Source organism: Amphimedon queenslandica, unplaced genomic scaffold (genome assembly GCF_000090795.2).
Source record: "Amphimedon queenslandica unplaced genomic scaffold, v1.1 AMPQUscaffold_13313, whole genome shotgun sequence".
In the NCBI taxonomy this organism is placed as follows: Eukaryota; Metazoa; Porifera; class Demospongiae; order Haplosclerida; family Niphatidae; genus Amphimedon; species Amphimedon queenslandica.
The window spans coordinates 149,671-163,797 of NW_003546451.1; the positions used below are offsets into that span (position 1 = coordinate 149,671).

At 33.9% G+C, this 14,127-nt stretch overlaps 7 protein-coding genes across 9 annotated transcripts; 2 read left to right on the forward strand and 5 right to left on the reverse strand.

Annotated features, from left to right (window-relative positions):
• Window positions 1–128: 128 nt before the first annotated feature.
• LOC100637468 (syntaxin-1A-like) lies at window positions 129–1,317 on the reverse strand. Its single transcript, XM_011406761.1, has 8 exons — window positions 1,297–1,317; window positions 1,160–1,239; window positions 970–991; window positions 863–919; window positions 631–733; window positions 488–562; window positions 359–435; window positions 129–260 (listed from the first exon to the last, which is right to left on the reverse strand). Exons 1-8 carry the CDS (start codon window positions 1,315–1,317, stop codon window positions 129–131), a joined length of 567 nt encoding a protein of 188 aa, XP_011405063.1.
• On the reverse strand, window positions 718–3,414 carry LOC105313380 (syntaxin-1A-like). The gene is made up of 15 exons (XM_011406762.2): window positions 3,331–3,414; window positions 3,222–3,278; window positions 2,997–3,099; window positions 2,862–2,936; window positions 2,729–2,805; window positions 2,523–2,631; window positions 2,388–2,467; window positions 2,242–2,331; window positions 2,150–2,197; window positions 1,989–2,099; window positions 1,711–1,901; window positions 1,297–1,439; window positions 970–1,239; window positions 863–919; window positions 718–733 (listed from the first exon to the last, which is right to left on the reverse strand). Exons 1-11 carry the CDS (start codon window positions 3,373–3,375, stop codon window positions 1,731–1,733), a joined length of 966 nt encoding a protein of 321 aa, XP_011405064.2. The 5' UTR covers window positions 3,376–3,414; the 3' UTR covers window positions 718–733; window positions 863–919; window positions 970–1,239; window positions 1,297–1,439; window positions 1,711–1,730.
• LOC105313381 (syntaxin-1B-like) lies at window positions 1,809–9,568 on the reverse strand. 2 transcript variants are annotated; one of them, XM_019998590.1, is made up of 13 exons: window positions 9,527–9,568; window positions 9,337–9,450; window positions 9,230–9,286; window positions 8,998–9,100; window positions 8,866–8,940; window positions 8,735–8,811; window positions 8,528–8,636; window positions 8,393–8,472; window positions 8,266–8,334; window positions 8,168–8,221; window positions 8,000–8,113; window positions 7,876–7,920; window positions 1,809–1,828 (listed from the first exon to the last, which is right to left on the reverse strand). In XM_019998590.1, exons 2-12 carry the CDS (start codon window positions 9,424–9,426, stop codon window positions 7,888–7,890), a joined length of 861 nt encoding a protein of 286 aa, XP_019854149.1. In that variant the 5' UTR covers window positions 9,427–9,450; window positions 9,527–9,568; the 3' UTR covers window positions 1,809–1,828; window positions 7,876–7,887. The 2 variants fall into 2 exon arrangements, with proteins under 2 accessions (XP_019854149.1, XP_019854148.1); XM_019998589.1 differs by lacking the exons at window positions 1,809–1,828; window positions 9,527–9,568 and having other exon boundaries at window positions 7,828–7,920; window positions 9,337–9,445.
• Window positions 3,585–5,447, forward strand: LOC100639741 (replication protein A 70 kDa DNA-binding subunit-like). Its single transcript, XM_011406763.2, has 8 exons — window positions 3,585–3,635; window positions 3,677–3,724; window positions 3,778–3,865; window positions 4,079–4,184; window positions 4,434–4,775; window positions 5,006–5,108; window positions 5,191–5,259; window positions 5,306–5,447. The coding sequence occupies exons 1-8, from the start codon at window positions 3,591–3,593 to the stop codon at window positions 5,441–5,443; spliced, it is 939 nt and encodes a 312-aa protein (XP_011405065.2). The 5' UTR covers window positions 3,585–3,590; the 3' UTR covers window positions 5,444–5,447.
• On the reverse strand, window positions 4,999–7,611 carry LOC100639869 (pescadillo homolog). Its single transcript, XM_019998588.1, has 10 exons — window positions 7,551–7,611; window positions 7,424–7,503; window positions 7,023–7,377; window positions 6,897–6,974; window positions 6,672–6,761; window positions 6,472–6,588; window positions 6,184–6,291; window positions 6,084–6,135; window positions 5,157–5,278; window positions 4,999–5,106 (listed from the first exon to the last, which is right to left on the reverse strand). The coding sequence occupies exons 1-9, from the start codon at window positions 7,569–7,571 to the stop codon at window positions 5,268–5,270; spliced, it is 912 nt and encodes a 303-aa protein (XP_019854147.1). The 5' UTR covers window positions 7,572–7,611; the 3' UTR covers window positions 4,999–5,106; window positions 5,157–5,267.
• LOC105313382 (syntaxin-1A-like) lies at window positions 7,743–11,580 on the reverse strand. 2 transcript variants are annotated; one of them, XM_019998584.1, is made up of 12 exons: window positions 11,458–11,549; window positions 11,350–11,406; window positions 11,120–11,222; window positions 10,987–11,061; window positions 10,862–10,938; window positions 10,663–10,771; window positions 10,531–10,607; window positions 10,385–10,474; window positions 10,293–10,340; window positions 10,130–10,240; window positions 9,981–10,053; window positions 7,743–7,875 (listed from the first exon to the last, which is right to left on the reverse strand). In XM_019998584.1, the coding sequence occupies exons 1-12, from the start codon at window positions 11,500–11,502 to the stop codon at window positions 7,778–7,780; spliced, it is 963 nt and encodes a 320-aa protein (XP_019854143.1). In that variant the 5' UTR covers window positions 11,503–11,549; the 3' UTR covers window positions 7,743–7,777. The 2 variants fall into 2 exon arrangements, with proteins under 2 accessions (XP_019854143.1, XP_011405068.1); XM_011406766.2 differs by lacking the exon at window positions 7,743–7,875 and having other exon boundaries at window positions 9,789–10,053; window positions 11,458–11,580.
• A 73-nt stretch (window positions 11,581–11,653) lies between these two features.
• LOC100639996 (replication protein A 70 kDa DNA-binding subunit-like) lies at window positions 11,654–13,487 on the forward strand (the record flags this gene model as incomplete). The annotated part of the gene is made up of 8 exons (XM_003387874.3): window positions 11,654–11,751; window positions 11,793–11,840; window positions 11,891–11,978; window positions 12,162–12,267; window positions 12,479–12,820; window positions 13,058–13,160; window positions 13,271–13,339; window positions 13,386–13,487. Coding segments are annotated over exons 1-8 (903 nt in total), but the record flags the coding sequence as incomplete, so codon positions are not given.
• Window positions 13,488–14,127: the final 640 nt, after the last annotated feature.

The window sequence follows — 14,127 nt, forward strand, 5'->3', positions numbered from 1 at the left end:
ATAATAAACTCACATATTCAGTAGATATATATACAAATACTCCATTTGACTCCAATATTTCTTCAATTTTTTCATCAGATACATCAGCTTTATTAACTGCATAATCATTAATATAAGTTTTATGTTAGTCATACAATAATAGTTATACTACCTATTTTTAATTGTCTTTTTATCATATCCTTGCACTTTTCTTTGTGCTGTTCCTCCAGCTGAATATAGACTGACATGATATCCTTTAGTTTACAGTTCAAGGCAAAAAACTACAAGTATATATAAATAATATTGCAATTTTTACTGCCTGATATAACAAGCTAGTTGATGCTTTGAAATCAACTGCAATACTAGGCAGATAACTTACATGACTTTTCTTTATTCGTAGTTCAACTGAATTTCTTTCAAGGCCCAGTTCATCACGCTTAATGTCATCCCGAAAGCCTAAAAATTAATAAAAAATTGAAATTATTAGCATGCATGCTTAGCTATTTACGCTTTAATCCTTTCTGAACAGTTTGTGACAGTTCCTTGATCTCTGCCAGAAGCTTTGCATGTCTCTCTTTCAAATCTATTGTGCAGCAGAATAAAGAGTATACCGGGTAGTTGCATAAAAACAAGAACGACAGGTGCATGTACCTTCACTTCGAATTGGTGATTGTGTGACAATTTCATCTTGAAGATGACGCACTTCATTCACCTTCAACTCAATCACATCCACTTTTCTATTCAATTCAGAAGCCTAAAGACAGTATATAAATCAAAATGTATTTTTCAATTATTACAACAGGAAATATTAATCTACTACATTTACTTAAGCAATATCATACAATAAACCAATAATAATAGAATGCTTGGCATAATGTCTGACCTCAAGAAGCACCACATCTTCCTCATACTCATTCTCATCCTCTTCAATTTCCTTATTCTAAAAAATAAAAGTTCTATAGATGCAACTACCTTATAGTCAACTCTTACTCTTCTCCTAAACTCTTCGAGCCTATCAACAAAAATGTCAGCCATCAAGGGACGAGAGAAAGAGGGAGAGAGAGAACACAAACTCTCCATATTGAAGGTGAGGCTGGAAGCAAGCTAATTAATTAAAAGTTATTATATCAACAGCCACGTGACCTAGCAAAGGCGTGGTCTATGTTTCATAGTTAATGACCTGAATTCAGGCATTGATATCTGTAGTTTCCTCATTGCTTGACTGCGTGAGTAGTAGGTGGTTGCAAGCCCGCTCTCTCCCTATTAATGTGTAGAAATAAGACAAAATAAAAGGCATTAAAGGGCCTAGTGGCTTACTTTCTTCTTTTTTCTACCCATGATTGACCACGTGTGTGGGCGTGGTCTATTTAGTATCCTGATCATCGTTTTTATCCGGATAGTTACCTCTCTGCTCATCACCCACGCAAAATATTTTAGTGGGTGGGGCTGGTCTTGCATTGCTAAAAAATTTTTTGTTGAAAGCAATGAAGATGATGCAATATACCGTATAACGCTTTAATTTGGTGGAGTTTTATTTTGGTGATTGGCGGTTTGCAAGCAGAACCACCAATATTAAAACCGCCAATCATTAATGCGCATGCTCAGTAATGCACGTGTACACAAAAATTGCCAAATTAAAAACCGCCAATTACAATTTTACAGCAAATCGCCAAAATAAAGCGCCGCCAAAATAAAGCGTTATACGGTATATGCATATATATTGTACATTACAATTTTATGTTGCAGCAAAATTATATGAAGCTTTGTGATAGTTCTGAGAGTTCTCTGTTAACCGGATTCTGTACAGTAATGTCAGTATTATTACCCCTCAGAAGATAAACAGCTACAACTGCTATGATGGCTACAGCTATAACCAGAACAATGATAATAGTGGTCACTACACAGCAGATAATCCAACGCAACTGTGAGGATAAAAAAGAAAATTAAAGATAAAATGGAGGATTTATTAAGATTATCATTTCTACAATAACTATTTAAAAATTTCCTACCCTTGTGTTCTTTTTCTTCAATCTAGCTGCACCAACTACTGCTTTTGCACCAGATTCAACATAGGCTCCTGCTTTTTCAACATTATATTCAATATTATCAACAAGGTCTCCCTATATAATATATGCACTGTATAGTTGATCAATTGTAATTAATGTCCTACTTGAGAATCAATGAGAACCATAATGTCATAGAACATGTCGTAAAGTTCCTAAATCAAACGATTAGTAAATTTTAAATTCAATAGACTAATACTTTTAAATTTTGCTCCAGTTCACGTATTTCTGTTCTTCGAGCCTCTACTTCATCAAGAACTTGTTTCTTTTGAGATGTTTGAATCAATACCTAAATATAATAATTAGAATAACACAAACAGGAATAAAATTGCATAATAAACTCACATCTTGAGTAAATACAGACACTTCGTTTGACTCCAACATTTCTTCAATTTTTTCATCAGATAAATGAGCTTTAGAATCAACTGCATAATCATTAATATAAGTTTTATGTTAGTCATACAATAATAGTCATACTACCTATTCGCATTTGTCTTTTTATCAGATCCTTGCACTTTTCTTTGTGCTGTTCCTCCAGCTGAGTATAGGTTGACATGATACCCTTTAGTTTACGGCTCAAGGCAGAACACTACAAGTATATACAAATAATATTGCAATTTTTTATTGCGTTATAACGAGTTAGTTGATTTTTAAAATCAAATTACAATACTAGGCAGATAACTTACATGACTTTTCTTTATTCTTAGTTCAGCTGAATTTCTTTCAGGGCCCAGTTCATCACGTTTAATGTCATCTTGAAAGCCTAAAAAATGAATAAGAGAAAATTGAACTTATTAGCATGCATGTTTAGCTATTTACGCTTTAATCCTTTCTGAACAGTTTGTGACAGCTTCTTGATCTCTGCCAGAAGCTTTGCATGCCTCTCTTTCAAATCTGTGCAGGAGAATAAACCCATAATAATAGTTTCATAAAAAAGAAGACAAACAGGTGTACCTCCATTTTTACTTGATAGGTTTGTGACAATTTCACCTTGAAGGTTGCGAACTTCATTCAACTTCAACTCAATCTCATCTACTTTCCGATTCAATTCAGAAGCCTAAGAAATGCAGTAAATTAAAATGTGTTTTGCAATTACTACATTACATGTACTACGCTTACTTAAGCAATATCATACAATAAAGCAATAATAACTGAATGTGAGGTTACATAATGTCTGACCTCAAGAAGCACCACATCTTCCTCATACTCTTTCTCATCCTCTTCTATTTCCTTATTCTAAAGGATAAGAGTTTCAACATAATACAGCTACCTTACAGTCAACTCTTACTTTTCTCCTAAGCTCTTCGAGCCTATCAACAAAAATGTTAGCCATCAAGGATATAGAAAGGGGCGAGGGAAAGAGGGAGCGAGATAACACAACCACCACCTATGCAAACTCTGCAAATTGAGGGTGGGGCTGGAAGCAAGCTAGCTAACTAATTAAAAGTTATTATTTCAATAGTCACGTGACTGCATCACGTGACCCACTAAAGGCGTGGTCTATGTTTCGCAGTTTTTGGCGGTACTTTGTGAAGAGAGGCGAGTGAAATGGCCCAATTTGATGTCTCTCTCTTATCCGGCGGTGCTATTAAAGTAGCCACACTAATATTTAAGCTTATTTTTCGTTCTTGTAGGCTTCAATGGAAGGACAAGCTCCTCCAAGCCCTCGATTACAGATTCTGGTGAGTTCCCTAAAAGTCACGTGATCCTCACGTGACAGGTTCTATTTAAATAGGGTATTAAAGGTTTTACAAATGATTCTCGTGGAGGCGGAGCCCAAAAGTATCGAATACAAGTATCAGATGGTATTCATTGTGGAGCAGGTATGTACATTACATGTACATGTATATGTGTTATTAGCACCACACCCACTTAAAATACTAATTTAAATGATAATAAATTCTAATTTTTTTATTTTAATGTCTACATGTACATACATGTATTTTAAATATTTACATGTAATTTTGACGTAAATACATTTAAAAAATACTAATGCTTTTAATTAAAGTGATTTATGTATATATTTTAATGTTCAGGAATGTTGGCTACTCAGTTAAATGAGAAGATCACTTCAAACGAGATCAGTAAATATTGCATTGTTCGTGTTGACAAGATGCTGATAAATTCCATTGGTGCCAAAAAGTAAGTGAAACAACCCAACTGCTTAGTACCCGCCTACGCGAGTCCAATAACAATCTCCTCATTACTTGTGCCTAATTTTAGTAAATCGTCATACCTATATTTAGTAACTTGTGCTATATTTAACTGAATTAATATAATAGAAAGAAGATAAAAGTCTAAAATTTGGTGTAAAAAGAGAGAGAAAGAATTCAATTGTTCTTTTTGTATTAAAATACATTACAAAGTCACTTCTGCTCCTTTTCTCCATAGGGTAATGATATTCATTAAACTCACTGTGCTGTACAGTGCTCAAGATGTTGGTGGAATGTTAGGAACTCCTCGTCAGCTTAACTCCGACAGTACTGACTCTAATTCCGTTACTCCAACTGTCAAAGACGAGCCTTTAGCCCGCCCTCCTCTTGCTCAACGCTCACAAGTGGGTGTGGCACCAGCACCAGTTGCGCCTCAGCCGATTCAGACTCCGCCTAGATTTTATGGTAACTCGGCTCAAAGGACAGGAGGAATGGGAGGGGCCAGTAATTTAATGCAGTCTCCTGGGGGTGGTACTAAGAATGTTGTGCCAATAACTGCATTGAATCCATACCAGAATAAGTAAGCTAGCCTTGTAAATTTTTTTTTATTTTTAATTTTTACATTTGATTTTCAATTTTGACCTAATTATTTATTTTTAATTTTATGCGCTTTTTTAATTCTTATAATTTTAATTATTAGTTTTTAATTTTATGAGTTAGTTTTAATTTTAATTTATCTAATTTTAAGGACACTATTTACTCTCCTCCTTTTTACCTTAATCTTTTTCTCTCTCTCTCTTCTCTTCTCAGGTGGACAATAAAGGCACGGGTCACTTCAAAACCTCCTCTAAGACATTATAATAATTCTCGTGGAGAAGGTCGTATTTTGACGCTAGAGTTCGTTGACCATTCTGTAAGGAAAAACATACTTGATTTTATAAATATTAATAATAATAATAACTTCGCTCTATCTTTCTTCCTTCTCTCGCTGTTAGGGTGAGATCAGGGCTACAGCATTCAATGAAGACGCTGATCGTTTCTTTCCAAATGTTGAAGTGAACAAGGTCAATTATTAGACCACACCTACTATTAATTAATGAACATTAATAGGTTTATTACGTGTCGAGAGGTCGTATCAAACCAGCCAATAAAATATATTATGCTAACAATGATTATGAATTGACGCTTGGAGCTGAGACAACCATTGAAGAGGTAGAGGGAAAAGAATACATGTTTATGTATACATGAGACTTACATGTACATGTATATATCTGCATGTATATACATGTATGTACATGTATATATGTTCACATGAGACGTACATGTATTATTGTTGTTATAATTATATATGCAGGATTTCCCATTGGATTTTGGCATAGTGCTCATGCAGCTTCTTAATTGCCAGTGAATTGGCATTGCTCAAAAATTGTGCCAAATTTTTCTGGTACATGTACATGTCCTTATGCTGTTTATCAACTTTGAGCTGATTCTGATTAAATGTGGATTTTTAAAGTTGCTCAAAAGTCAGGCCCATGATCAAAATAGCCTTTGGTCATTGGCTTGTTTTTGGAGCAACTTTAAAAATTCGTAAAAAAATCCAATCTTGATCGGAATCAGCTCAAACTTGATATACAACATTAGAACATGTATATGTATCAGAAAAAATTATAAAATGTAATTTTTTTAATTTTTATTTTTGACAAAATTTGGCCTGAGACCAAACGCTATAGCCTTGTATTTTCGGCCAAATTTTGTCAAAATTGAAAAGGATAAAAACATGTATATCTATCAGAAAATATTATAAAAATGAAGAATTCTCTCCTAGACATTTTTGATGAAATTTGCTCAAAACCTGGAAATTGAAAACCCTGATTAAGATAACACTGACCTGTTGGTGTTTCAGGAATCTTAACAAGAGAATGAGAGAGAGACTCCAAAAGCTACACACAACACAGATAATAAGAGTGTGCATTAAATAGAACACTCACTTCTCTATATTCCCCTTTGTCTCCATCATTTTCATATTCAACTTCATTCGGGTTGACTAGGAGTGAGGGCAGCTGGAGAGAAAGCTCAGTAGAAAAATATCCCCCCAACTAAAAATTGAAGAAAGCAAGTTACAAGTATAAATATAATGTTTTGTATGAATTTTGAACATCTAGCATAACAAAGTAGATATCAAAAAATGTAAAAATTGGAGTACTTTTGGAGCCAAATTTTAGAAAAAAAACATGGTAATTGCTATAAAACAATGAGCCACACCCACTAATGCTCACCTGAGGTGGATAACGCAAGTTAAGAGAATGAAACAATCTAAAGTTGACAAACGTCAGTAGTGTTGTATAGAACTCGACAAAAGTGTTCATGATACGAAAATCTACTTCCCTTGGAATCTAAGAGAGAGAGAATATAAAGGAGAAACAGAGAGAGAGGGAAGTATATTAAAAAGAGAAGATAAAAAGGAACTATTTTTTACTCTTTGAGGGAACTGATGCGGTGTAAGCCATGTTATAGTCTGCCCTTGTATCTCAGCTTGATAATAAATACCTTTAATTGATATGAATACCTACACATACAATAATAATAATAATAATAATAATAATAATAATAATAATAATAATAATAATAATAATAATAATAATAATGGATATTAATAATAATAATAATAATAATGGATATTAATAATTGATGATTACCACACCTTCCTAAGAGATTTTGAGGCTATGACGTAATGCATAAATTCTAATAATAGCCTCTTGCATAACTGACTCACAGACGCCTAAAAAAACAAACAAACAAATAAAAAGACACTACTACAATCTCATACCTTTATTTTAAGAGATGATAAGGTACTATATAAAGACACCATAGTCAGTACATCATCAATATCTCTCAAGGCATCAACAAAAGTCGGATACCTCTCCTTCACCATACGGTCGAGGGTGTACAACGGTCTGTGCTCCTTGAGACTCGCAATTTTAACTTTGTCGTCATCATTGAAAGCTCTCTTAAGCTTCTTGACAAATATCTTAAAGTCCCTTCCCTTTTGCAGTAGAGGCTCATGTGCCAGCCAAGCAATGTCTTTACGATAATAGTACGTCTTGTAGACCGAGCTACCCTTGCTGACCTTTCGTCGGTGGCGAGGCTCTTGAGGATAAATACCCTTGAAGATGCATAGACGCCTGTGGAATGGGAGTGGTTAGCGATCACGTGATCTTATTAACTGACCTGAATTCAGGCATTGATATCTGGAGTTTCCTCATTGCTTGACTGCGCGAGTAGTAGGTGGTTGCAAGCCCACTCTCTCCCTATTAATGTGTAGAAATAAGATAAAATAAAGGCATTAGTCGCTTACCTTCTTTTTTTCTCTACCCATGATTGTACTTGTGAGACCACGTGTGTAGGCGTGGTCCAAGCAATATCCGGAGCATTGTTTTTATCCGGATAGCTACCGCTTTGCTCAACACTCACCCAAATTATTGTAGTGGGTGGGGCTGGTCTTGCATTGTTAAAAAAAACTTTGTTAAAAGCAATGGAAGTGATGCAGTATATTGTACATTACAATTTTATGTTGCAGCAAAATTATATGAAGCTTTGTGATAGTTCTGAGAGTTCTCTGTTAACCGGATTCTGTACAGTAATGTCAGTATTATTATCCCTCAGAAGATAAACAGCTACAACTGCTATGATGGCTACAGCACTACACAGCAGATAACCCAGCGTAGCTGAGAGGATAAAAAATGAAGTCAAAAAATGGAGAATTTATTAAAATTATCATTTCTATTATATCTGAATATTTCATACCCTTCTGTTCTCGCTTTGCCTCATTCTAGCTGCAGCAACTATTGCTTGTGTACCAGGTTCAACATAGGCTGCTGTGTTATCAACATTATGTTCAATATTATCAGCAAGATCTCCCTATATACATAAATGTATCTAAGTATAATTGATTAATTGTGATTAATATCCTACTTGAGGCTCATTGAGAATGAGAAGCATAAAGTCATGGAACATGTCATGAAGTTCCTAAATCAGAAGGTTAGTAAATTATATATTCAATAGACCAATACTTTTAAATTTTGCTCCAGTTTACGTATTTCTGTAGGAACCTGTTTCTTCTGAGATGCATCAAATATTATCTAAATATAGAATTATTACAATAATACAAACAGCAATAAAAATGCATACTAAACTCACATCATCAGTAAATATAGACATTTCATTTGACTCCAACATTTCTTCAATTTTTTCATCAGATACATCAGGTTTAGGACCAACTGTATAATCATTAATATAAGTTTTATATTAGTCATACAATAATAGTCATATTACATATTTGCAATTGTCTTTTTATCATATCCTTGCACTTTTCTTTGTGCTGTTCCTCCTGCTGACTATAGACTGACATGATATTATTTAGTTTATAGCTCAAGGCAAAATACTACAACAAGTATGGATAATATTGCAATTTTTTACTGCCTCATATAACAAGCTAGTTGATGCTTAAAAGTCAACTACAATACTAGGCAGATAACTTACATGACTTTTCTTTATTCTTAGTTCAGCTGAATTTCTTTCAGGGCCCAGTTCATCACGTTTAATGTCATCCTGAAAGCCTAATAAGTTAATTAAAAACTGAACTTATTAAGAATGCGCCCTTAGCTATTTACGCTTTAATCCTTTCTGAACAGTTTGTGACAGCTGGTTAATCTCTGCCAGAAGCATTGCATGTCTCTCTTTCAAAGCTATTGTGCAGCAGAATAAAGAGTATAGTTGCATAAAAACAAGAACGGCAGGAGTACCTCTATTTTGATTTGATGATTTTGTGACAATTGTATCTTGAAGTTCATGAACTTCATTCAACTTCAGCTTAATCTCATCCACTTTTCTATTCAATTCAAATGCCTAAAGACAGTATATAAATCAAAATGTGTTTTACAATTATTACAACAGGAAATATTAATCTACTACATTTACTTAAGCAATATCATACAATAAACCAATAATAATAGAATGCTTGGCATAATGTCTGACCTCAAGAAGCACCACATCTTCCTCATACTCATTCTCATCCTCTTCAATTTCCTTATTCTAAAAAATAAAAGTTCTATAGATGCAACTACCTTATAGTCAACTCTTACTCTTCTCCTAAACTCTTCGAGCCTATCAACAAAAATATCAGCCATCAAGGGACGAGAGAAAGAGGGAGAGAGAGAACACAAACTCTCCATATTGAAGGTGAGGCTGGAAGCAAGCTAATTAATTAAAAGTTATTATATCAACAGCCACGTGACCTAGCAAAGGCGTGGTCTATGTTTCATAGTTAATGACCTGAATTCAGGCATTGATATCTGTAGTTTCCTCATTGCTTGACTACGCGAGTAGCAGGTGGTTGCAAGCCCACTCTCTCCCTATTAATGTGTAGAAATAAGACAAAATATAAGGCATTAGTGGCTTACTTTCTTCTTTTCTCTACCCATGATTGACCACGTGTGTGGGCGTGGTCTATTCAGTATCCTGATCATCGTTTTTATCCGGATAGTTACCTCTCTGCTCATCACCCACGCAAATTATTTAGTCGGTGGAGCTGGTCTTGCATTGCTAAAATTTTTTTTGTTGAAAGCAATAAAGCTGATGCAATATATATGCATACATATTGTACAATACAACTTTATGTTGCAGCAAAATTATATGAAGCTTTGTGATAGTTTTGAAAGCTCTCTTTTAACTGGATTCTGTACAGTAATGTCAGTGTTATTACCCCTCAGAAGATAAACAGCTACAACTGCTATGATGGCTACAGCTATAACCAGAACAATGATGATAGTGGTCACTACACAGCAGATAATCCAACGCAACTGTGAGGATAAAAAAGAAAATCAAAGAAAAATGGAGAATTATCATTTCTATAATAACTATTTGAAAATTTCCTACCCTTGTGTTCTTTTTCTTTATTCTAGCTGCAGCAACTATTGCTTTTGTACCAGATTCAACATAGGCTGCTGTTTTCTCAACATTATATTCAATATTATCAACAAGGTCTCCCTATATAATATACGCACGGTATATAGTTGATCAATTGTAATTAATGTCCTACTTGAGAATCAATGAGAAGCATAATGTCATAGAACATGTCGTAAAGTTCCTAAATCAGAAGATTAGTAAAATATATATTCAATAGACTAATACTTTTAAATTTTGTTCCAGTTCACGTATTTGTGTTCTTCGTGCTTCTACTTCATCAAGAGCTTGTTTCTTCTGATACGTTTGAACCATTATCTAAATGTAATTATTATAATAACACAAACAGGAATAAAATTGCATAATAAACTCACATTTTCAGTAAATACAGGTTCATTTGATTCCAAAATTTCTTCAATTTTTTCATCAGATACATCAGCTTTAGGATCAACTGCATAATCATTAATATAAGTTTTACATTAGTCATACAATAATAGTCATACTACCTATTTGCATTTCTCTTTTTATCAGACCCTTGCACTTTTCTTTGTACTGTTCCTCCAGCTGAGTATAGGTTGACATGATATTCTTTAGTTTACGGCTCAAGGCAGAACACTATAAATAATATTGCAAATTTTTATTGCCTCACATAACAAGCTAGTTGATTTTTAAAAAGTCAAACTACAATACTAGGCAGACACTTACATGACTTTTCTTTACTCTTAGTTCAAATGTATTTCTTTCAGGGCCCAGTTCATCACGTTTAATGTCATCCTGAAAGCCTAGAAAGAGAAAATTGAACTTATTAGCACGCATGCTTAGCTATTTACGCTTTAATCCTTTCTGAACAGTTTGTGACAGCTCCTTGATCTTTTCCATTAGCTTGGCATGCCTCTCTCTCAAATCTATATTGTGCAGTAGAATAAAGAGCATAGTTGCATAAAAAAAGACAAACAGGTGTACCTTTAGTTTGACATGGTGGTTTTTTGATAATTTCATCTTGAAGATGACGAAGTTCATTCAACTTCAGCTCAATTTCATCCACTTTCCGATTCAATTCAGAAGCCTAGAAAAGGCATAAATCAAAATGTGTTTTGTGATTATTACAATAGGAGATATTAATTTACTGCATTTACTTAAGCAATATCATACAATAAAGCAATAATAACAGAATGCTTGGCATAATGTCTGACCTCAAGAAGCACCACATCTTCCTCATACTCATTCTCATCCTCTTCTATTTCTTTATTCTAAAGAATAAGAGTTTAAACAGATACAGCTACCTTACAGTCAACTCTTACTCTTCTCCTTAGCTCTTCGAGCCTATCAACGAAAATGTCAGCCATCAATGATATAGAAAGGGGCGAGGGAAAGAGGGAGAGAGATAACACAAACTCTGCAACCCTACAAATTGAGGGTGGGGCTGGAAGCAAGCTAATTAATTTAAAGTTATTAAATTGACATCACGTGATAAAATCACGTGATTTATCTAAGGCGTGGCCTGTATTTCGCAGTTTTTGGCGGTAGTTTGTGAAGAGAGGCGAGTGAAAATGGCCCAATTCGATGTCTCTCTCTTATCCGGCGGTGCCATTAAAGTAACCACACTAATATTTAAGCTTATTTTTCGTTCTTGTAGGCTTCAATGGAAGGACAGGCTCCTCCAAGTCCTCGATTACAGATTTTGGTGAGTTCATCAGTCACGTGATCCTCACGTGACAGGTTCTGTTCAAATAGGGTATTAAAGGTTTTACGAATGATTCTCGTGGAGGCGGAGCCCAAAAGTATCGAATACAAGTATCTGACGGTATCCATTGTGGGGCAGGTATATTATTAGTGCCACACCCACTTAAAATTTTAATTTAAATAATATTAAATTCTAATTTTCTATTTTAATATCTACACATGTACATGTATTTTAATATTTACTTGTAATTTTGATGTAAATACATTTGAAAAATACTAATGCTTTTGATTAAAGTGATTTATGTATTATCTTAATATTCAGGTATGTTGGCTACTCAGTTAAATGAGAAGATCACTTCAAACGAGATCAGCAAATATTGCATTGTTCGTGTTGACAAGATGCTGATAAATTCCATTGGTGCCAAAAAGTAAGTGAAATAACAATCTCCTCATTACTCGTGTCTAATTTTAGTAAATTGTTGTATCTATATTTAGCAACATGTGCTATATTTAACTGAATTAGTATAATAGAAAGAAGATAAAAGTGTAAAATTTAGAGTAAAAAGAGAGAGAAAGAATTCAATTGTTCTTTTTGTATTAAAATACATACAAAGTCACTTCTGCTCCTTTTCTCCATAGAGTAATGATATTCATTAAACTCACTGTGCTGTACAGTGCTCAAGATGTTGGTGGGATGTTAGGAACTCCTCGTCAGCTTAACTCCGACAGTGCTGACTCTAATTCCACTACTCCAACTGTCAAAGACGAGCCTTTAGCCCGCCCTCCTCTTGCTCAACGCTCACAAGTGGGTGTGGCACCAGCACCAGTTGCGCCTCAGCCGATTCAGACTCCGCCTAGATTTTATGGTAACTCGGCTCAAAGGACAGGAGGAATGGGAGGGGCCAGTAATTTAATGCAGTCACCTGGGGGTGGTACTAAGAATGTTGTGCCAATAACTGCATTGAATCCATACCAGAATAAGTGAGCTAGTCTTGTAATTTTTTATTTATTTTTAATTTTTACATTTGATTTTCAATTTTGACCTAATTATTTATTTTTAATTTTATACGCAGTTTTAATTCTTATAATTTTAATTTATTTTTAATTTTATGATTTATTTTTAATTTTAATATTTAATTTTTATCTAATTTTAAGGACACTATTTACTCTCCTCCTTTTTACCTTAAATCTTTTTCTCTCTCTCTCTTCTCTTCTCAGGTGGACGATAAAGGCGCGGGTCACTTCAAAACCTCCTCTAAGACATTATAATAATTCTCGTGGAGAAGGTCGTATTTTGACGCTAGAGTTTGTTGACCATTCTGTAAGGAAAAACATACTTTATTTAATAATTAATAATAATAATAATAATAATAATAATAATAATAATAATAATAATAATCATTCTATCTTTCTTCCTTCTCTCTCTGTTAGGGTGAGATCAGGGCTACAGCATTCAATGAAGACGCTGATCGTTTCTTTCCAAATGTTGAAGTGAACAAGGTCAATAATCAGACCACACCTACCATTAATTAATGAATATTAATAGGTTTATTATGTGTCAAGAGGTCGTATCAAACCAGCCAATAAAATATATTATGCTAACAATGATTATGAATTGACACTTGGAGCCGAGACAACCATTGAAGAGGTAGAGAGAAAAGAGTACATGTTTATGTATATATGAGACTTACATGTACATGTATATATGTACATGTATGTATGTACATGTGTATACTATGTCCCAACTGAGAATGGACCGAAAGTGGAAGCAGCTGCATTGGAATTTGAAAAATGTAGCTACATCACTATGATGCATTATAATGATATTCATAGAGATATTCATATATATATATATATATATATATATATATATATATATATATATACATGTACATGTATATACATACATGTATGTACATGTATATATGTTCACATGAGACATACATGTGTACATGTATTATTGTTGTTATGATTATATATGTAGGGTTTTCCACTGGATTTTGGCATAGTGCTCATGCAGCTTCTTGCCTGTGAATTGGCATTGCTCAAAAATTGAGACAAACTTCCTGTACTGTAGTACAGAGTATTTTTCTTTCTAATTTTTTTGATACATATACATGTTCTTATGCTGTGTATCAAGTTTGAGCTGATTCCGATCAAGATTGGATTTTTATGAATTTTTAAAGTTGATAAAAAATCGGGCTAATGATCAAAAGGCTATAGCCTTTTGATCATTGGCTTGTTTTTGGAGCAACTTTAAAAATTCGTAAAAAATCCAATCTTCATCA